The 23,079-nt window shown below is 30.1% G+C and overlaps 3 protein-coding genes across 3 annotated transcripts; all 3 read left to right on the forward strand.

The window, feature by feature from the left end:
- The first annotated feature begins 327 nt into the window (after positions 1-327).
- Positions 328-3,978, forward strand: LOC103499862 (uncharacterized). Its single transcript, XM_051082851.1, has 5 exons — positions 328-1,369; positions 1,508-1,570; positions 1,671-1,747; positions 1,827-1,938; positions 3,758-3,978. Exons 1-5 carry the CDS (start codon positions 328-330, stop codon positions 3,976-3,978), a joined length of 1,515 nt encoding a protein of 504 aa, XP_050938808.1.
- Positions 3,979-5,824: 1,846 nt separating this feature from the next.
- Positions 5,825-10,198, forward strand: LOC103499861 (protein HEADING DATE REPRESSOR 1). The gene is made up of 3 exons (XM_008462988.3): positions 5,825-6,090; positions 9,305-9,642; positions 9,741-10,198. Exons 1-3 carry the CDS (start codon positions 5,922-5,924, stop codon positions 9,933-9,935), a joined length of 702 nt encoding a protein of 233 aa, XP_008461210.1. The 5' UTR covers positions 5,825-5,921; the 3' UTR covers positions 9,936-10,198.
- A 4,114-nt stretch (positions 10,199-14,312) lies between these two features.
- LOC103499859 (aspartyl protease family protein At5g10770) lies at positions 14,313-17,547 on the forward strand. The gene is made up of 2 exons (XM_008462986.3): positions 14,313-14,650; positions 15,973-17,547. Exons 1-2 carry the CDS (start codon positions 14,440-14,442, stop codon positions 17,253-17,255), a joined length of 1,494 nt encoding a protein of 497 aa, XP_008461208.2. The 5' UTR covers positions 14,313-14,439; the 3' UTR covers positions 17,256-17,547.
- The last annotated feature ends 5,532 nt before the right edge of the window (positions 17,548-23,079 follow it).

The raw sequence follows: 23,079 nt of genomic DNA on the forward strand, positions 1-23,079 counted from the left end.
ATGCAGTTGTGGAAATCGCGTCTTACTTGTTTAATTATTAGAACTGCACGTTAATCTCTCTTAATCAATTTTGTTTAATAATCGAACTTAAATGATTTGCTATTTGTTAATGCAGTTGTTGAAATTGCGTCTAACTTGTTTAATTATTATAACTGCACGTTAATTCCTCATAACCAATTTTGTTTAGTAATCAAACTTGTGTAAATGATTTGTCAAACCGAAATTTATTCTTACAAAACGTCTCTTGATATTTTATGATCCAATGATCGGCTGTTTTATTTATTATTACGCCCCTAGACTCTGTCTTTCTAATTCCTGTTCTTCAGGATGGACACGATTGAAAATGACAATCTGAAGCTACGAAATAGTCTGTCTGATTTTATTTCTGATGATGAGAACGAAGAGTTTGGATGCCTTGATACAATAAGAAGTGATGTTAACTTCAATGGGCTTCATGAAGAATACAGTACAGCTGCTGGATTCCATCATTCCCAATTTTCAGATCCACCGGTCTCCTCTCATCCAAAATTTGCTGGTTCCTTTTCTGATACAATTTCATATACTGATATTGATTGGTCATTTGATAGCTCCCGCTTGGGTCTAAGCTCTCAAAATTGGTCTCACAGCATGTTCACGAATCCCGAAAATAAGACAAATACTTCGTTCCATGTTAGAAATCCAGAACTTTCCAGCATTTGTAGATTCCCAGTGAGAAGTCAGGAAGCTGAAGGCCTGGATTTAATTGGGTGTGATAGAGATGCAAACAATCATAATTTGCAATCCTCAAAATGTGAGGATCAAATTGATCTTAACATTGCTGCCATTTGCAGTGGATTCCAAACCCATTGTTTACAAGAACATGATGCTGAGACTTTTAATGTTGGATACCATACAAATCCCACCACGTCTCTTAACAGGACAGATAAGATCTCAGGCTATAAAGACAATTCAGGGAATATACCTAACCTTACAACCTTTCCTCAGAACTCTGTTGGATTAAGATGTAGTAATCTTATTAACTTTAGTTTACACCCATCGTCTGCCTTTCAACAATCTATTATAGTTGGTGGGGATAACCCTTTTCCCAGGCCAAGCAATGACGATGGTTGGAGTGCTGACGTAATGAAGTGCAATGAGGATATCCTCAAATCACTTAGAAGTGCTGCCCCCTCTACGACAGAATCTATCAACAGCCAAATTGGGATATCTTCACGAAGCTGGTTTACTGACTTAGAATCTTGTTTACATAGGAGGGATCAAAGTCAACAGCCTATTGAAGAGACTGATGTCAGGAACTTCTCGTCTGAATTTCCAACATATGCTCCTTCCCTTGGGATCTCTGCGACCATTTCTGTTCCAGATCAGTCATGTAAGAGAAAGAGATACTTTAGTGGTAAATTCATTTAGTTGAACCTCGTGTAGTGCTTATGAACCTTCTTAAACAATTCTAGCATCAAATACTATTGAATTTGAGGTCGAACATGTTTAATTTCTTTGTTCCTTGCAGTCGAGCATGATCAATCTGGACCTTCTCAGCCTCCCCAAAACTTTGGCGATTCTCTTACTACAGGTACCACTTTCAGTGTCTTTATTACTCTACTTGGCTTATTGAATAGTTTCATCAAGTTGTATGACTGAAGTATAATAACAATAAGCGCCATAAGTTTCAGGAAATCAAGATGCAAGAGAATTTGGGACAGCCGAAGATTCTGGTATTGCTAAATCATTTCAAGCCCATCTTGCAAAGGTTCTATCTGCCTGTCTCACATGATGCATCTTCGCATGTTCTAATTCAACCTCAAAAAACTAATGTTGATCTAAATCAGGTTTCCCAACCGATCATTGATGAGAGCATTCCACTCGTCTCTTCCAAGTTTGAAGATCAAAGAGATCGTTCTTTCGAAGGCTCGAAGAGCTCACGTTATATAAAATGCCGAGGTACTTCTGTATCATATACGCAAACGTATCCTCTTCCCATATTTTCTTTCTCATATTTGCATGTGGTAGCTTAAGGACAATCACTTGAATTTCAAAAGTAAAGCTAGTTGACTCATGCACTAGATCTAATTAATTTACTTTCGAGAAGTATAAATTATTGAGTCGTTTAGCTGCCGATTTTAAATTAGCATCAAATAACCCACTTTGTCTATTTATTGAAAAACTTTATTTTTTTCTCATTTATTCATTTATTTATATATATATATATATATATATATATATATATTCATTCTTTTATACATTTATCAAATAACTTTATCTTGCAATTCTACGTCCCAAACTTTCATGACTCAATTCAGCATCCAAACCTCTAGAGATGCAAATAAAATCCTCTTATCCCATTGATGCCATCACATTTTTGGATCGATAGATGATTTAACAGGAAATCAAAGTAGGTCTTATTTTCACATTCTTATAATTCAATTTCATCTTCAATTAATATGGACTCTTCTACAAATTTTTAAGTAATTTATCTTCATCTAACCACTAAAGCATTTTTTTTAGTTGAGTGGTGATCTATTGTACGCATAATTTATGTTGTTTTGTTTTGTTTTATTTATGAATACCAGCTAGAGTTTTTCGTCTTGAGCTGAAAAAGATCCACTAAATTAGCAAAAAAAAAAAACTCTAGTTCCAATAGAGTATCTGCATAGGCGTTGAATACAAAGATAAGAAATCAAATATGTGTTGAACAATGGTGATTCTAGTTAGTCTCATCATTTCAAATAGTTGCCATTTTTAAGTTTTGGACACTTGATCAATTCATTCATTCAGACACACTGGGACATGCAAGGAAAAGAAAACGACAAAAATTGTAGAAAAAGTCATACCGACAATTTTATATTAAGAACAAACAATGAACGCATTATAAACTAATCAGAAATGAGGGATGAGCAATTAAAAACAGAAACAAATCAAAATCAATTTGAAAAAGCACAAATAAAAAACAAAACAAAGAAACCATCAACAATTAGGCTTACGAGAGAGACCCACAAAATCAATAGAAGAGACAATCTTCTTGGTGCGGGGCAGCTACGTCATGGTTTGGACTGAGATTTTCAGCACTAAACATTATTCGAATATTGATAGTGATTTTCAACATTCCTTTAGTTTTAGGGTCCTTGACAAGCTCACATTTCTAGGAGGGGGTGGGGGCACTTTTTTCTAGGCAACCATATCAAGGATAGAGAGAGAGAGCATTGACACTATGTAGAGTCTACTATTTGATTAGTTAGTTATTTAGTTATCAAATGATTTATTAATCTATTATTCATTCTGTAGTAGTAGAAATTTTCTGTGAGTTACCTTCTCCAGCAAAGTTCTCTTTTTAATTATTAGTTTCTTCCCATAATGGCATGTCCCTGTTGTATGCTGTCTCCAACCTTTCAACACTTGTTGAACAGTCAGACTAGAATTTTACACCTGTATACAAAACAAGAAGTTGATTTTTTTTTTATTTTTTTACTTCTTTTTTTTTTTTTTTGTGAGTTTAATTCTTAAATATCAAATTCATTAAAATAGTAATTACATATTCTAACCAAATTGAAAAGATGCTCTTGAAGACTCAAATGACCAATTGACTACACAAAATGAAACCATATGAATACTCAAACCCAACCACAAAAATACTTCAAAACATAAAACACTAATGAGATCTTTACAATCTATACGTTTAGCATGAATAGTAATACTTAAGCAAATGGCTAACTATACATATCTCTATATATATCAAGTTATTGATAATTAATCTAATTTGCAGAGTTGGACCAAACTCCGAAATTAAGTGGACAAAGATGCTACTTATGTAAGAGAGATCTTTCATTCAAACCAGAAGGCTCAGTTGCCATTCCAAAAATTCTACCTACGGTGGCTGTACTGCCATGTAGCCATGTGTTTCATGGCCTTTGTTTGGAACGCATTACTCCCCAAAACCAAGCTGAAGAACCTCCTTGTATTCCTTGTGCTGTTGGCGAAACTTGATTTCTTCAAACCATTGGGTTAGTCACTCCACTCATTACCTCTTATTTATTTTTCTCAGAAAATTTTGCATCTTATAATTTAGGCCAAAACAGAGAAGACTACTATTCAAATTCTTTAACAATAGTAACTTGAGCTGGGCTTAGTTTTGTAAATGGGTAGGCAAATATTCTTTTATTATTATTATTTTAGGCTAATTGCAATTTCAACATTTTGCTGTCAACTGCACTAATTTTTTTCTGGACTTGCCAATGCTCCAATGCCATTAACTAGTTCTATTTTTTTAAGTTATTTTCCCTCACTATGTATTGGATTCTCTCCATCTATGATGGGTTATTGATGATTGATTTATTTTTTAATTTTATCTTTAAATCTTTGGTTCGACTTGATATATTGGAGGTTCCTAGTGATTGTTTGTGGCTCAAAATTGAGAAAATTGAGCCAGCTAGCGAAGTTCATGAACCTAGGTGGCATGCTTTTTATTGCATACTAAGTTGAAGCCAAACTTTTGTAATTATTTTGCTAGAGAATGACGTATAATGGAAATAACAAGGGATGGAAGTAGACAATTTGAGCTATAAGTTAAATTGAGTAGTACTCAGTACATTTGGAGATACATTTATCTAGATTAACGTGACACATTTTAGTTGGAATTTTTGTGAGGCACGAAAATAGGTATACCGTAAGGAAAATAATTTGTGTTACAAGGGTCATTTCACAACCAAAAGATTTGCATTGGTATGGAGTAAGGGAGGCCATTTGCCACAGCTAGTTCTATTCCATCATCGGGCTTGGGCTTTTTGGTCCAATGACGTTAACGGACGGCCCACAAGTAACCTTCGTTAGAAGCTTATGGGTAATTACAATGGATAATTATATTCGATAGCAATTTTTAGAATAATTATTAAGTATGTAGTAATATTTTTAAAAATTTATAAATATAGCAAAATCTATCGGTGATAAACTTTTATCATTGATAGACTCTTATGGTTTATCAGTGATAGACCATGATATACTCCTATCATTGATAGATTTTGACCGATTTTGTTATATTTACAATTTTTTTAAATGTTGCTATATTCTTCATTATTTTGAATATAATTGCTATATTTGCAACTATCCCAATTATAATAGGTAGCAATTTTTAAAATAATTATTAAGTATGTAGCAAGTAAATATAGCAAAGTCTATTAGTGGTAGACTCCTATCATTGATAGATTTTGACAGATTTTACTATATTTGTAATTTTTTTTTAAAATGTAGTAAATGTTGGTCTATCATTGATAAACCATAAGAGTTTATCAACGATAAAAGTCTATCACCGATCGATTTTGTTATATTTACAGTTTTTTAAAAATATTGTTACATACTTAATAATTATTCCAAAATTGCTACCAATTATAATTACCCTAAACATATAACAAAAATCTTCACACCCTAGCTACCTCATTTATATTTTCTTTTTGTAAATAGTTCTTTTCTTCAAAATAAAAAAATTGTATAAATCAAACAACAAATATTTAACAAATGGAATAAATTTAAAAATAATTTGTAATTATTCTCAAAAGTGAAGGAAAGACAGCAGATTCTTGGTAGCATATTCTCTCGTAGTTAGGAAATATTGGGAAGCGTGAGAATGAAAGTAAAATAAATATATATATATTCCAACGAATTAGAAATGAAAAACAAATAAAATAATAATAAAAAACAAAAGGGTCCCACAGATAGTACACGACGACAAATATTTAGCATCAAATCATCCACCATAACGCAAAATCTTAACCGTTGGATTACAATCACGTGGTTCAGCTGTCGTTTTGTTCAGCGTTTTATCTGCTTCTCTTTCTCGATGAACGCAACCACAACAAACACCGAACCAAAAATCCTTTAAACCGACTCAAAATCCACAACCCCATTTCCCTCTCTCTCTCTCTCTCTTTTTCTTTATGCGAAAATTCGAACAGGATTCTTCGGAACGACTGTCTGGTAAAGCTCTTCCTCGAATTCCTTCCTCTTCAATGGAACACAATCATTCCGGCAAGATTGATAGGATTCTTGAAGGTTTTTCTCCGGCGTCGGCTCCTCGAATTCAGTGGAATTCTCGCCGGAGGTCAGGTAGTCGTAGTACTAGTCAATAACTCTCTCCCTCTCTCTCTGATTAATTTCTCCAGTGGAAATTGCTTTCAATTTTTCGAAACCTTGCGAAGTCGATGAAGATCAGAAACTCGGAATTTCTTTTTTCGGAAGTGAGCGAATCCGTTTTAGGTTTTGAAATTATCGCATAATCTGAGACATTTCCTCACAAATTTTATAAGAATTTCTCGCCGGAGGTCAGGTAGTCGTAGTACTAGTTAATCACTTTCTCTCTCTCTCAGGTGGAACTTGCTTTCAATTTTTCGAAAGTTGGCGAATCCGTTTAGGTTTTGAAATTATCGCATAATCTGAGACATTTCTTCACAAATTTTAGAAGAATTTCACGCCCTAACCAAGCTTGTCCTGTTCTGATTTCTCATCCTTCTTGCTTTTGGAAATACGAAAAATGATTGAACTTCGCTCTTAAGTTATGTGTTGCTTTCTTAAAGATTATGTTCATCGCTCTTACTCCTCCTGTGAATTTCCGTTATCTGTTTCCCCAAGAAAAAAAAAAAGACTAATTAACTTTATTTTTATCTAATTTTATAATATTTTTTAAATTCCGTAGATTTTAGGCCCTGAAGAAGAATTGATGATAATGATTAATAAATTTAAATTATTTTTGGTGTATGCATTGATGTATTTGCCTTTTAGGCTCATTTATAAATTTAAGGCTCAAAATTGGCTCCACAAACACAAAGCCACAAGCCCACCCTACCCATTGCCCAACCCAACCGTTGAAGTTGACTTTTCAATAGACTTTCTTTTTATTTTGCCCACTCGTTTCGGTATATTACACGAAAGGTCTTTATTGTCATATTACGTGGATTTTATTTTTATTTCAAAAGGAAATAATAAGCTGTTTACTAAAACGACGTCGGAGATGGTTTTTCTTTTTATTTCTTTAATTTGTTTCTTAGGAAAAAAGATGTGTTTTTTTTTTTTTTTTTGTCAATATTATTGATTTTGTTTTTTCTCATGATTCAGCATGCCTTACACGTTACGAGCTTTATCATTATTATTTTGTATAATAACGTTACGTGCTTTACTATGGTTTCCACTTCTTTTTAAAAGAATTTTCATGTTAATTAGAGATTACTGTTCTTTGTATTGAAAATCATCTTTTAGTTTTTATAACTTCAAATATAATTAAAATAAAGACAAATTGCAAAAAAAAAAAAAAAAAAAAACACCACTGGAAGTATGATTGTAATTACTAATAGATCCTCAAAATGTTCATCATAGAAAGTGCCCTTAATTAATTCATAGAATTGGTACGATTTCTAATTGGGTAAGTTATTAGGTCCTATTTTAATAAGTTCGAGAGCTCAAGTTGAATTTTTAACTACAATTATCGCGATACTTTAGGGATGGTTTTGAATTTTGGGGAAAATTACCCTTTGTTTTCAGGTATGAACTATGTTGTTGACTCTTTCATGTCACTCTCGTGTTTTTTCTTTTAAATATCAATTATATTTGGAAGGGAAGATTTGAGTCTTATAACTTTTTTGTCTAACGTATATATTTTATGTGAAGTCAGAAGTATATACTTTGTATTTGTGTTAGTTGATTTGTGTCGGTCTTCTAGATACTATATATTTAGATATTAGTATCATTTTGACCCTATACTTTGAATTGGTTCTCTCTTACTCTCAAAATTTTGTCTATTAGCATTTTATCTTTTAAGTCCTGGATACAAGTTTAACGATTCCTGATTAATTTCTCAATAAATATTAGACGACATTTTGAAATTAGGTGTGTGAGCCAATGATTCCTTTCAAATCTAATTTTCCAACCAAATGATTACGAAACATTTGTAGTAATGAGAACTGATACCAAACCAACATGTCAATTCATAAAATATACCTCAAAACAATTTTCCTTTGTATCTTTTCAACTAATAGAGATTTTCCCCCTTTTAGGATACAATATCTGGTTGTCTAATTCAATCTGGTTGCCCTTCCCGCCCCCCCCCCCCCCCCCCCCCCCCCTCCTCACTTTTAAAATTTTAATTTTCACTCTACAAAAGTGATAATTATTCACCTTTATCAGGAATGAACTAAAGGGTTGGTCATTGAGATGCTCCATAATCTATTCCATAAATAGTGAATCTATAAAGGTTAAAAGATTTAAGTTACAATCCTTTGGACATAGGATCCCTATTCCTCGCTTGGATGCTTTTCTCTTATGTCAAGTTTGGTATTCAAATGATGGGACTTAACACCCAACTATATCATATTGGTTTCAGTATTCTTTTTAGGCCCACATTCAGTTTATTAATCTTTAAGATTTTCTTGTTGTCTACTTCTTGAAAATCAAGATTATCGATTTGGTGTCTTGGGGATCAATTATATAAAGTTGCCATCCCATCTTTGATTTTCATTTCATTTCATTTCTCATCATAATGTAAATTTGATGATTTTTAATATTTGAAGAGTTGCCTGTGACTTTATCTTGGAGTTGGCTTATTGTTCTCCTTTTTATCTCTTGTTGTTGCTTGGTGACACACACACTCTCTCTTAGTCACTCACTCTAAACCTAATATCATTATTGAATCTTTGCTTTCAATATAATTTTCCCTTTTCTTGTTAATGGATGGTCTGTTCATATTTTTCACAATTGGGTTATGTTGAATTCTGTTAGGGGCCGTTTGGGGCTGGTACTATTCGGAATCAGGAACTCTGAGGTTGTTTTAGCATTAGTTTTTTTTTATTCTACTTACCCATAAGTAAACATCATGACCCCAGCGCGTACATGTACTTTTGCATACTATTTGATGTTTCTACGAAATCTAACTAGACAATAAATTGAGTGCTCTTAACTCTATTAGAGAAATTTCAAATTTATATATATTTAGGTAGAACAATTAGTGTTATTTTGAACGTGTCAAACTTTATTAAACACAAAATTAATTAAATCTAAAGACTCGTTAGGTTGTTTTAGGTTTAAAAAAACTTATTAGATTCAAATTTAAAGGTGTAAATATTAATTATTAGATACATTAATTAAAAATTCAGAGACCAAATAGATTATATTTCAAAGTTTGGGGGGATAAATTTTGTTATATTACGTTATTGCTACAAAAACACTATTGCTGGCTCTAAAGAGACGTCAATAATTTTTATTTATTGGATTTTTCTTTAGTTGTTGGTCCTCTAAATTGTTTGGAACTAGAATGGTCTCTTCTTTCCAACAGCTAGCGGGAGGAATTTATACAAGGAAACTGAAGATCAGGATTCTGCTAATAAAACTTGCGACAAACAGGAAGAATCTCCTGCCAATGACAACATATCTCAGGACACTGACACAGTTCCCCCCGAGCTCTCGGAGCGTCGAAAGGCTCTGTTTGAGCCCTTAGAACCCGTGAGAAACATCAATGGCCGAAGACCATCAGCTGAATCCTTACTCCCTCCTCCTGATTTTGACGAAACCACTTATCCCCGAGGGTGGCTCATCGGGAAGAAGCGGAAACTTGTAAATGTCGACGTTGTCGAGAGCATGCGGAGGATTGCTGTTCAGGAAATGAATAGAAAGGTTCTGTAATAATTAATTTCATTGTTTACATAAAAATAATGCCTCTTATTTTCGACTGAAAAGCAGTTGGTTGTGTCATTGTTGGTGTTGTTGTATAGGACCGGGAAATCGATGGTTTAAACGAGCAGCTCGATGAGGATGCTCGGTGCTTGGAACATCTTCAAATTCAGCTTCTGCAAGAAAAGAGCAAAAGATCAGAAGTTGAAAGAGAGAATGCAATGCTGCATGATCAAATAAACATGCTAATGAGCATGCTAGACAATGAAGGAGCAGATGGCTCAGATGAACCATAAAAATAATATCATCCCATCATATTTATACTTAATTTGTTTGTTTTATATTCTTTTTGTAGATTATTTGACGTGGGGGATAGATAAAAAAAAAATTCAATATAAATTATATATCCATGAATATACATGCATCCTAGTATTGTATTGTCATTATATTGGGATGAAAAAAAAAAAAGTTAACTAGTGGGGGTATTGGATATGAATTTAAAATATGAACTCCAAATCAACTGAATTTTTCCAGTTGAATTATCTGGTTGATTTTCTCAGTTTTATTTTATTATTTTATTGTGTATTGGATTTTATATATTTTTGAAAAATGTAAATAATAAATTGAGGTTACGAAGAACGAAGCTATTAACTAACATATTGCTTATTTCTTTCCATTTAGTATAGGGTAGGCTATTTGAGAAAGTGTAGCTCATTAATGATTTTTCAATTTTGGTTGTAACTAACTTTTACCTGTAAAACTTAGAAATTAGTTCAAATCTTCTCGAGTGAGATGAGGTGTCTTCTCCTCTTTTAGAGAGTTTTGAAATTTTTGTTTACTTATATTTTAAATAAAGTTTCACTAGGGTAAGAATAACTTGAATAATCGACGATTTGGACTATCCAACTTATATTACAATAGTTGGGTAGAGTTAATTTAAAATGTGTATTGAATTGGTTTAAAAATTTTGATTTTTTCGAATTAGGTTGGGTCTCGAATTAGTTTAAAAAATTTGATTCGGTCGAACATAAATTAAAGAAATATATATATATTATATTATATATTTTATTATTAATGGAAGAAAATAGGATATTAAAAAAGTTGGTTGATAATTAAGGCACGGCAACCCGACAATCCAACACAACCTAATTCATATTTTAAGAGAAGGGTTGGGTTGGGAAGACTATTCGGGTTATTCGGATTGCCAACCTAAACAATCCAAAAATATGGATTGAGTTAGGAACCCATTTACACCTCTCTACATAGTGGGGTAATAAATCGAATTTAACCGTTAAAAGAAAAATCAACTAAAAGGGGAGAAAACATCTATTCTTACTTGATAATTTCATTTTTGTGTGGAGGAGAGATAAGGAGCACATGTGATGAGTGATATTTAGGATGCACTCGAGGTTTTCTTGTAACTAAATAGAATAGTCGGTTATTCTCATCCATAGAAAACAATAAAATTTGCATATTTGGCCAATTCAAAGGGAAAAGTGGGTGACTTCTTTAGCAAAATTAGAATAAAGTTGCACGAAAAATATCGATTTAAGAGAAAGTTACGAGGAAGTGGAATCTTTTTGGGATCTACTCTTATTGAAATTGGTCAATCACTAAAAGTATGTATATTCTAACAAGAACAAATCGGTACACGCGTATATTTAAATGGTTTATAGTTTACATAATAGACGAAAAAATATCAAATAATACAAATCGTAGAAACATAAACAAATTATATTCGTCTAGAGATATTGCTCTCGAGCTCAAATCACACATCTAGCTTGTGAAATCAAGAGATATATTATAGAAAAAGCAAAAAGGAAAAAGAACTAAAATTAATTTTGAGGTAATGCCCAATAAATTATGATGAGAAGTGTACCAAAAGTCTTATTTGTGATAATTTTTCATTCCAAAAATAGAAGACAGTTGTGCCCAACAACTTTTTTCTTTTTCTTTCGAAGAAGTGCCCAACAACTGGATGTAAATTTGATATAGGGGATCCAAAAAAAAATTACAAATATATTTGATATATTTGTAAAAACAATACAATGTTAATGTATGTACATTATACAATAAAGTCTATGGATGATAGAATTATATAATTAACAAAATTATATAAACATAGTCTATCACAAGTAACAAAAAAATATTAATCTGAAATGAAAAAGTAACACCAATTCGAGTTTGTTATTCCAATCAACACCGCCACGTGCTGATCACGTGCCGCCGAACAATCCCCGCGAAGTGTTAACGCCGTTATGGGAAAGAGAGTGGTTAACAACTGTCTCCCGTCGTTTACCCCCAAGCGGCGTTGCGTCGACGTTATCTTCTTTTGGATAAACACTGGGCCCCGCTTATCTCTGTTCCTTCATACATATTTTCTCCTTTCTTACGTGTCACCACGTATGTCAAAGATTTGACACGTAAGCATCTCAACTGTCCAAGTGGCAAGTGGTTTAATTCCTACTAGTACTCGTTGAACAGCATAGCTGATAATACTACTAAGAAATTAAAATATCATTTTAATTTCCTCAAACTATTTTGAATTTCACATACTTTTGGAAAAATTACTCCTTTGGTTTTTAAGTTTGGAGGAATTTGTCGTATGCTTAGTTCTTCAAATTTAAAAAAAAAATATATATCTCTTTAGGTTTAAGATTTACAAAAGTAGATTTATTTGATAGCTAAATATTCAAAACTCATTTCTCTTTTAGTTGTCAAAATTTTAAAAATGTTTAAGAAGTGGAAGTAGTTTTTTTTTATTTTTTTAAAATAATTATAGGATATTTTTAAATTTAAAATACAGTTTTAAAGAGTATGATTTTTTTTAAAATTATTTTTTAAAATTTTAAATAATATATAATTGTTTAAAACAAAATTATAAAATTTTTCGATGAATCTTTTAAATTCATTTTTCTATAAATTCAATAACTAAGAAGTACGTTTGAAACGTTGAAGATGAAATGAGTTTTTAAAATTTGGAATCCGAAAAGTTACCCTTTTAAAACTTAGGGATTAAGTACGTATGTTTTTTCAAAGTTTGAAAATTGAAAATATTTTTTTCTCCTACTTTTTTTTTCTTCGTAATTTTGCATGTATATTCTTCGAAATTTGGATAGTCATGATTGACCCTATAAATTGATGATATTTCTCTTTTTCTATAACTTATTTTAATTATAGTCTAGCTAAAATAAATATCTTATCTTAAAATGATTTAATGCGTTATTCACTTATGAGCTTTCCTATTTAACCTATATTTCACCAACAAAAGTCTAATATTGATATTAAATATGTATGAACAAGTTTGAGTTTTATTTTCTAAAAATAAATTTGTATTTTATTAATTGTGGTTCATATTATTTGAAGATTTGTGTTACAATAACGATATCTGATTTTCAAGATCAAGTTTAACAAATTTTAAGAGGGGATCTCCTCGTTCTATCTTTTCTTTATTCTATGAAACATTGATAACAATGCAAATTAAATATGTTATGAAAAGTTAATTATGATTTTATATAGAAATTGGCATATAATATATATGATATCATATTTCACAATCCATCACATGTGTATAGAGACAATCATATGACACATCAAATCCTTCAACTATTTTCCATAAATATAAAACATGAAAAAGAGACAAAAACTAGGGAAACTAAAAGTTAAAAACTTTTTAAATCACCATTAATATAATAATCATGGATCTTGCTTGAGTTTTCAGATTATGAAAGATCTTTCTTGATTGAAGTTAGAATTTTTCATTTTTAAGAAAAAGAATCTATCAACTTGACATTAATTTATAATTTTCATTTTTACCTCAAGTGAAGAATATTTTCGTTTCTATTATTATAACTATATAGATTCATATTAGTTTTTAAAAATTATAAAGAGATCTTTCAACATTTATGTCTACTTGATTATAAAACTTTTATCGAACTATTTATTTTCTAAAAATCAAATCTATTTTCTCTTAATATTGTACTATTATTTTATTTTTTACATGTAAAAAAGTTAAATATTTTAGACAAATATCAAATAAAAAAAAAACGTCTTTCTTAAAAAAAATTGTTTAATTTTTAAAAGTCTAGAGGTGCACGACTTAATATTATTTATATTTCTTTTACTATAAAGTTTTAAAAAATGCATTATATAGCAATAGATTATTTTTTCTCTATCGACATATCCAACACAACACATTGTTAATGAATCCAAAAATTGAATTGATTCTCCGTATATGACGAAATCATATTTATTTATCAATTTCATTAATTGTTACAATCATTTTAAGAAAAGGAAATCAAATTAAGAACTTAGAACGAATAGATTAAAACAAATTATAATTAACAACATATATGTTTTGTTATTGAATACTCTAACACATTATATTTTCTAAATATGATAAAAAAAAAAAAAAAACTTTAAATACAAAGCACAGAAGCAACAAAATTTTGATTAATTAAGACGAAAACTGAAAAGAGGTTTCAACAGATAATTAATAATTAAGCACTAATAATGGTAATTTAGAGATTTTTAATTTAGTTAAATTCCAAGATTTATTTTATTTTAATTACTATTATTATATATGTACACACCCACACAAACACACACACACACACATATATATATGTATGTATGCACGTGAAAGGCCAATAATTTCTCATGCACAAAGGTGGGGGCCACAATTAGCCAGCCCTTCATCTTTTGTTCCCATGCTAAACTCCAATTCCTAAGAATCTCTCTTTCCCTCCCATATCATTTCTGTTCCCTTTTTCTTTTCTCTTATCTCAACATTTTCTTCTCATGGCAATGGAGGTTTCGAAATCTCTCCATTTTCCCCTTTCTCTTCTTTTTCTTCTTCTTCCTCTTCTCTTCATCATTGTCGATGCTCGTTCGAGCTCGTTTGGTGTCGGTAATGGTGGTAACCATGAGAAGGGTCTTCTTCAGCTTTTTCAGAATTTTCCATGGAAGGAGCATGGAGAAGCTGTTGTTAATTGCATCTTTCAGAAGCCAAGTGAGTGTTTCTTTCTTTTACAATAATAATCTTTGGTTCTTGTTGTTAATTATCTTTGGGATCTGTTTTTTCTCTTTATGAAAAATGTGACCTTTTTGCTTTTGCTTTTGTAAAGATGATATAGGATTTGCCATTTTTTTTTTCTTGCTTTAAAATATGAACTCTCATCATTAATTGTCTTTTTTCTTTTCTTATAAAGTTAATTAAAATTGGGTTAGTTTATGTAATTTTCTAGTAAAAGCTTTTTTTTTTTTTTTTTTGGGGGGGGGGGGTTGGATGATGTTTAAATCTCTTTTTAAATGGTTTTTTTTTTCTTTTAAAAGAAAAAACATATCAAACTATTAGCTCACATTATTACATTTTGAATTTCTTAAAGAGAAATTTGTTTTTCCTCTTTTAGGTTTTTTAGTTTTCTGTTTGGCTTTCTCTCTCTTCTGTTATTTTTTTCCTATTTTTTGGAAATTACATTCACCAATTAATGATGGATTTTTCTTTCCCTTATTGTGCAAATTTAAATCAAGTTATTAATTAGCCTTTTTTCTTTTCTTTTTTTTTTTTTTTCTTTTTACGTTTTCTTAGAATCATAAGGGTCAAAATGATAATAATAATAATAAAAAAAAAAAAACATTACTAAAATGTTTCACCAAAGTATTCATTCTAGATTCTATTTCAAAAGAATACAAATGAAATACACACACACACACACACATTATCATAGTAATTTGCTAAATGAGGACTTGAAGATTAACCTTTTTTGTGTTAAATATACTTCAAAATTTAATAAATTAAATACCGACATGCTTCATATTAAAACTATACAAAAACTTATCTCTAATAGTAAATTTTCCAAATTACCCTTGATTAAAGATTTGGGTTGGTAGGTAACATCCTTTACATGTGTCTATTTACATTAAAGGTTATATTGGGTAATTAAGAAATTTGAGAGGGATGTCAATATATATATATATATATATATATATATATATATATATAATTTTGTTATAAAAAATTGAAATATTTCAAGCATTGTCAGATATGTAATTTGTTGTTTTGTTAAAGAGATAACTATAAATTATATTATATTTTTATACTGTTTACCTTGTGAAGCCTATGGAAAAAAAAATTCTTGTGTCTTACAATAGAACTAGTTTCACCAATATTCATGTGGATGGAAATCCACAATTTAATTAGCTTCAATATAATTAATTTATATATTATTTTGTGTCTCCCACTCAATTTATTATTATTATTATTGTTATCATATGATTTTTTTTTATTATTATTTGTAATTGTCTCAATTAATTATGGAATTTGAATTTCAGAGATAACGAAGGGAATAACGACATTGGAAATGAAACAAAGAGATTACTGTTCAGGCAAAATAACGGATTTGGAAAAGATTTTTCAAAACCGTATCATCCTCGACGCCATTAACGTCAATTCCCTTCTTTCACATGTCAAATCCGCCATTTTTCCCGGCCAGACTCACCAACTCTCCGATTCCCAAATCCCCATTTCCTCCGGCGCCAGACTCCAAACCCTAAACTACATCGTCACCGTCGGCATAGGCGGCCAGAATTCCACTCTCATCGTTGACACCGGCAGCGATCTCACTTGGGTTCAATGCCTCCCTTGCCGCCTTTGTTACAACCAACAAGAACCCCTCTTCAATCCCTCTAATTCCTCTTCCTTTCTCTCCCTTCCTTGCAGTTCCCCCACCTGTTTGGCTCTTCAACCCACCGCCGGAAGCTCCGGCCTCTGTTCTAACAAAAACTCAACTTCCTGCGATTACCAGATCGACTACGGCGATGGGTCTTACTCCCGTGGGGAACTCGGATACGAGAAGCTGACTTTAGGTAAAACTGAGATTGATAATTTCATATTCGGATGTGGCCGGAATAACAAAGGATTATTCGGCGGAGCTTCGGGATTAATGGGTTTGGCTAGAAGTGAATTATCTTTGGTTTCTCAAACTTCCTCTGTTTTTGGTAGCATTTTTTCTTACTGTTTACCAACAACTGGAGTTGGATCTTCAGGTTCCTTAACATTGGGGGGAACCGATTTCTCAAGTTTCAAGAACATTTCACCAATTTCCTACACAAGAATGATTCAAAACCCACAAATGTCGAACTTTTACTTTCTGAATCTGACTGGAATTTCAATCGGTGGGGTTAATTTGAATGTGCCTCGTTTATCTTCAAACGAAGGGGTTTTGAGTTTACTCGATTCAGGAACAGTGATTACAAGGCTATCTCCATCGATTTACAAAGCTTTCAAAGCAGAATTTGAGAAACAATTTTCTGGGTATCGAACAACACCAGGATTTTCGATTCTTAATACTTGTTTTAATCTAACAGGGTACGAAGAAGTGAATATTCCTACTGTGAAATTTATCTTTGAGGGCAATGCAGAGATGATTGTTGATGTTGAAGGGGTTTTTTATTTTGTGAAATCTGATGCTTCACAGATTTGTTTAGCGTTTGCGAGTTTGGGTTATGAAGATCAGACGATGATAATTGGGAATTATCAGCAGAAGAATCAAAGGGTTGTTTATAATTCTAAAGAATCTAAAGTGGGTTTCGCAGGGGAGCCTTGCAGTTTTTAAGAACTTTTCCCGGAAAATGGTTGATTTTCCCAGAAAATTTGATTGGACTTGAGAAATAGTGAGGTTGATTATTTTTATCGTAGTGGGTTGGGTTGGGTTGGATTTGATATTGGGTTAAAACGAAATTGAGTTCTTGAGATGAATTAATCTCGTTTCGTCCAAGAAGAAGAAGAAGAAGAAGAAGAAGAAGGAATTTGGATTTGTATATTTTGATTTTTACTTGTCTTGTAATCTGTATATTTATTTCAATTCAATTATTACAATTAATTCATACGTCTTTTTTCCAAGTTCACATATTTGTGTGTAAAGCTTTGATGGAATTTTTTTTCTTGTACTGACCCTAAAAATTTGATTGGTTAGTCGTTCGTATAAGAAACTCAATTAAGTGTACAATAGAACATAATTTTAATTGGAGTTTTATTTTACACTCGATTTGGATTTAGTTAGTAATGATTTAACTCTTGCTTCCTATAATTTAACTTTACCAATCCAAGGATGGGGGATGAAGATGCACTCTACCTTTGTGGAGTTTTCTTCGCATCGTCTTCCTTGCAATCATGGGGACAAACATTCTTTTTTTCGTTTTTATTATTAATCGTTCTTTTAATTTAAGAAAATAGAATTCGATGTCTAGATCAATAAGAGAATTATAAAATAGAAAATTATGTTAAAAATTCTTAGTTACCTCACATGGTACCTAAAGATTTATAGAGAGAATGTGATAAAGTTTACCCTTTTTTTGTGATAAGGATGATATAGATCTTTCTTAGTCCTAATAAGTTAGGGTTAGATAAATCTAGTTTATCTAATATTTCTCCTTTCTTATCTTCTAAGGGTTCTACATTGGACGTTGGGTCTTACTTATGTGGAGGTCGACCGATCCAACATTCTATCCAGGCAAGCTTGGTCGGTTTCATCATAAGGTCTAATCATGTTGGGTATTTGTCTACTAGGCTAATCTTGGAGGCTCAACCTCGGTTGGCTTAAGACCAACCAAGCTCAATTCACTCCATATTACTCTTTCTTGACTCCTTTTATCTTTAATTAATTCTAGAATTCATCGGTAATAAAAGAAAACCTATAAATATACTTTGAAATTTGTATATATTATTATGTTAAGAGTTTGTATGTGATTAACACAATTGGGACGTTAAAACTAATTAACAATCGTAACTCATTTGAAACTTTTAATCTGTTTTTATAAAAATGAAATCGATTTGAAAAAAAGAACACAAAGAAATTGAATTAAAAATAAATACAGGGTAAAATTATATAGAGATTACATTGAAAATTATAAAACCATTAAAAAGACTCAATAACGATAAAACTATATATTAACTAGATCGATTAAATATGTAATTTAACCTAATTTTTTTTTTTAATTTGGGAAAAGTTAGGAATGTTTTGGGTTGATACTAACAAAACCAAAATTTAATAATTTATTGGAGATGTTGACCTTTTATACATATTCAACATTAATATGAGAGATGAATCGATATTTAGATATTATTAATACTTTCATAAAATTGAAGGAATGGAATTTCTTTTAAGTACATCAACATTTAAACATGAATTAAAACATACTATGCATACATAAATAAATGTAAATAAATTGTATTTTAAAATAATAAAAAAACTAATTTATACTTTTAATTAGACGGTAAGGAGTTCTATAATTAACAATCAGGCAAATTAAAACATACCTCAAAAGTAAATCAATTAAGACATTTACTAGGATCAATTTTCTCTACTAATATTTTTATATGTTCATAATAATTAAGACTTATTCAAGTACGAGAATTTAACTACGGGTGCAGGTTCATGTGAAAATTTAAGAACTTTCATTCTCTAATTATTCAAAATAGTGCACGAAGAACCATTGAAATAAAATCATAGCATAACAGTAGCGACTTTTTTTATTTTTTAATATATGTGGGTTTTCATTGTCTCACCCACATGTTTTTCTCTACTTAATTATAGTAAACAAAGTAATTATATACACAATATTTTTCTCTACCTACTTTAGAAGGATTTTGGAAGAACGATTTTTTAATCGAATTTTGTCATCAACTATAATAATTGGCATGATGGTAGAAGGTTTGATCTCCCATCTCCATAGTTATTTTACTAAAAAAAATAATATATACTCCTATAGTATTTCTTTTATGTACTATACGAGTTTATTCTTTATACTGACCACCTTTATTTATTTGAATTTATGTCTTCTCTTTCTATATATAAAATAGTGTACTTATCTCTTGCTTAGCTAAGTATGCGTGCTTTGTATACTAAAGAAAAACATAATCTTTTTAACTTTATGCATAAAGTCGTGGTGAATAATTTTCAACCCATTCATAATATATAATAGGATTACATTGTGTTAAAATTTAACTCATAACACAAGATCAATCGCAAGACATAAATTTATTTAACATCTTTTCAATTTACTAGTGAAACATATATACATACATATATACACATATATACATATACATACATACATATATATTTGCATTTTTTTTTTGTACAAAATCTAGTGACAAAATAGATGATCTAACTCTCAACCTAATTAAAACAAACAAGCTAAGACAATACAAAACATATTTCATTGTCAAATGAATAAATTCAAATCTAGACTTGTTAGACCTTATAATTGTTACGAAATCCCTCCAACCAAAAGACAAAGAAATGCCAAAACACATATAATATATATATATATATTCAAAATAAAATTAAATAATAAAAGCATGAAATTCCTATTAAATTAATGAAATTATGTGATTTGTTCAACCAACTCCAAACCTACCTGAAAATTTTTTTGACAGATAAAGGTGATGACAAATCCACCTCTCTCTCTCTCTCTCACACACACACACACACAATAATAATTATTAATTATAAGAAATTGAAAATAATATGATTATGGGTTCTCTTTTTTTTCTTTTTTTTTCTTTTTTATAATTATAAAATTGGCCTTCTCTCTTTAAACCAAAATTACATCCCCTTTAATTAATGTGCCTTACCAAAAAGTATGAGCAATTTATAAGCCCACACTTTAGATTTGATTCACCTTTTTCCCTTTAATTTGTTGACTATCTTTCTCCCACCTCCTAACTTTTAATTGCACATTTTCTAATTGTTCCAAATATCTCACTCTCATTAAATAGCCAGACTATTAAAATTAAAACTTTTAAAAATATTATATACCTATTTAATTAGTCCACGGTACAAAATTGGTTGAGATATGTTTATGTCAATGTAGAATTAACAACTTAACTTGAATAAATTTTTTAGTTAAACAACAAATGTGTCATTTGAATTTTTAAAAAGGTGCCCAAAAAGGTTAAAACTGTCCAACAATTTCTTAAACATTTATTTATTTATTTGGTTTAACATTTAATAAGTATTTAAAGTATCCAAACGTCATTCGCTTGAATTTTTAATTTTAGGTCTAAGATGCCTTCGACGATGTATTTGAATTTAGCAAAAAATTAAAATGTCGTCTTCCAAATCTAGTAATATGGAATGAACGAGTCCTTCGAACGAATCGTCTTTGAAAATCATCAAATTCGGAGGGAGAAACCTACGACAACGATTATGAATTCAACCTACTACGGGAGTCCGTCAAAAAAGAAGAAAGCCGAAGGCTTGGAGGTCCCCTTTTTCTCAAGACAAAATGACAAGTTTTCCTTTGCTTAACATATTTTTTTAGGACATTCACTCTTTCTTCCCGCATCTGGATGGACACGAACTCAGAATCAATCCTTAAGGCTTGACACCGTATCAACTCTTCCTGCTAGGTGCCCTCTGATCTCGAAAGAGAACTAAATGAACGAGGGAGGATTTGGTCTGTTTCTGAGTACTACAATTTCTACGGGTGTGGAATGATTTAGTATTTAAAAGTTTAGAGACCCAAATATAACTTAGGAACAAAGTATAATTTTTCTATTTTTTATAATGAATTTTTTTAGTTTAACAATATTTAATTAACTTCATTTATTTTACTTTTAAGGTATACATGTTGTGTTAACTAATTGAGAGTTAGGCTCAAATTGAATTTTTTTTTTTTGTAATATGGAAAAAAGTTATGGTACTAAAAACTAAATATTCTTTATCAAGAAAAGTAAAGCATAAAATAGAAATAAATTGACTTTCTATAGGGCTATGCATAATGAGAATTATGATAATAGAGATATAAAAAAGGAAAGAAAAATATTATAGTTTTGATCTTTGAAAGGAAATGAAGAAGGATTTGTGGAAATATAGTTTGTTAATGTATCATAATATATCCTTATGAAGATTTAATGTTGCCCTAGTTTGCTAATATCATAGTATAGTGGCCTCTCTCATAGAGATTTAATGTAATTTATACATTAACTAATCTCATAACATTTGGAGCTTAGTTTCCAATGCAATAACATTTAATAAGTTTGAGTAAAAGTAATATTTGAGTTCATTTGAGACTATCCGTAGAAATAAAAGTAAAATATTAAAACTATTTACAAAATATAGGAGAAAAATGTATTGTTGATAGAGAGATTTGAACCTAGGACCTCTTGTCCTAGTACATATAAGTGTCAATTGAGCTCAGTTCATGTTGATAGATACAGCAAAATCTATTTAACTCTCATTGATCCATTTAAATTTTTTTTTTTGTTGTAGTTTGTAAATAATTTTTTTTTATCTATAACAATTCTCCCAGTTTTTTTAATACATAAATTTTATATCAAACTCATACTAGTTGTCATCATTAATTATTCATAAATTTTATCATAAACTCAAGTATTTAAAGCTACATGTAGCATAAGGGTCATGTTTCGCAAAAGATTTTCTTTTGAAACACACAAAAAGAATTTTGTTAAAAGAACATTAGTGAACTAAAATTAGTTAGGAACTAAATAGAAGGGGTTAATAAAAGCTAAATGACAAATAAGATTTAAATTGAATATTACTTTGACAAAATTATTAAATTAGTAGTCACGAGTGGATATAATCTAACTAGTAAAATACGTGTCGAAACGAACATAATTTAATTGTTATATCAAAGATGTGTTAACAATTTAGAAATCTTTGTTTGAATTTTCTTATGATTTCTATTATACTATAAACAATGATATGTTATGTATTGTACAAACAAAATAAAAAACGTAATTATTTTTTATATTTAGTAATTGTAATTAGGTATGAATCGAGACCTCTAACTATTGGATTGAGGACAAAATTGTCTTTATCACTCTCATAACGTATATCCTTTCTTAATTACTATTCAAATAAAAGAAACTGTTAAAATATTTTTTAAAAAAAGAAGGACAAATTTTGTCACACGACAAGTTTTGATTGAAATTTTTATGAATGTACAAAGATAGATGATGGTACGAGTTATTTTTTATTTTTGAATTATACAAATGGAATGCTAATAGTGATATTTTAAAAAATCAACAATAAACTAAGAACATATATTATTTTAAAATTTATTAATAAGATACGTAATTAAATTTAGATATTTGAAAGTAGATAAATAAAATAAAAATAAACTCTCAAGAGATCAAAATTGTGTTTTACTTTTATTAAATTTACATATAGCTAAATTTAATAGGTTGAAATATCCTTTAAAGTTTCTTCCATAGCTATAGCATTTTTATTATTGCATAGAAAACATCTTTACATATTTTATTTTTATACATGAAAATTTATTATTACTATTACCATTATTATTATTATTATTGTTATTATTACTATTATTTAATAAATTTCGTTAAAATTAATTTTGAAAAATTAAATTTAAAATATGTTAAAAATAAATAAATACAAATTAGACAATTCA

Source organism: Cucumis melo, chromosome 1 (genome assembly GCF_025177605.1).
Source record: "Cucumis melo cultivar AY chromosome 1, USDA_Cmelo_AY_1.0, whole genome shotgun sequence".
NCBI classification, from domain to species: Eukaryota; Viridiplantae; Streptophyta; class Magnoliopsida; order Cucurbitales; family Cucurbitaceae; genus Cucumis; species Cucumis melo.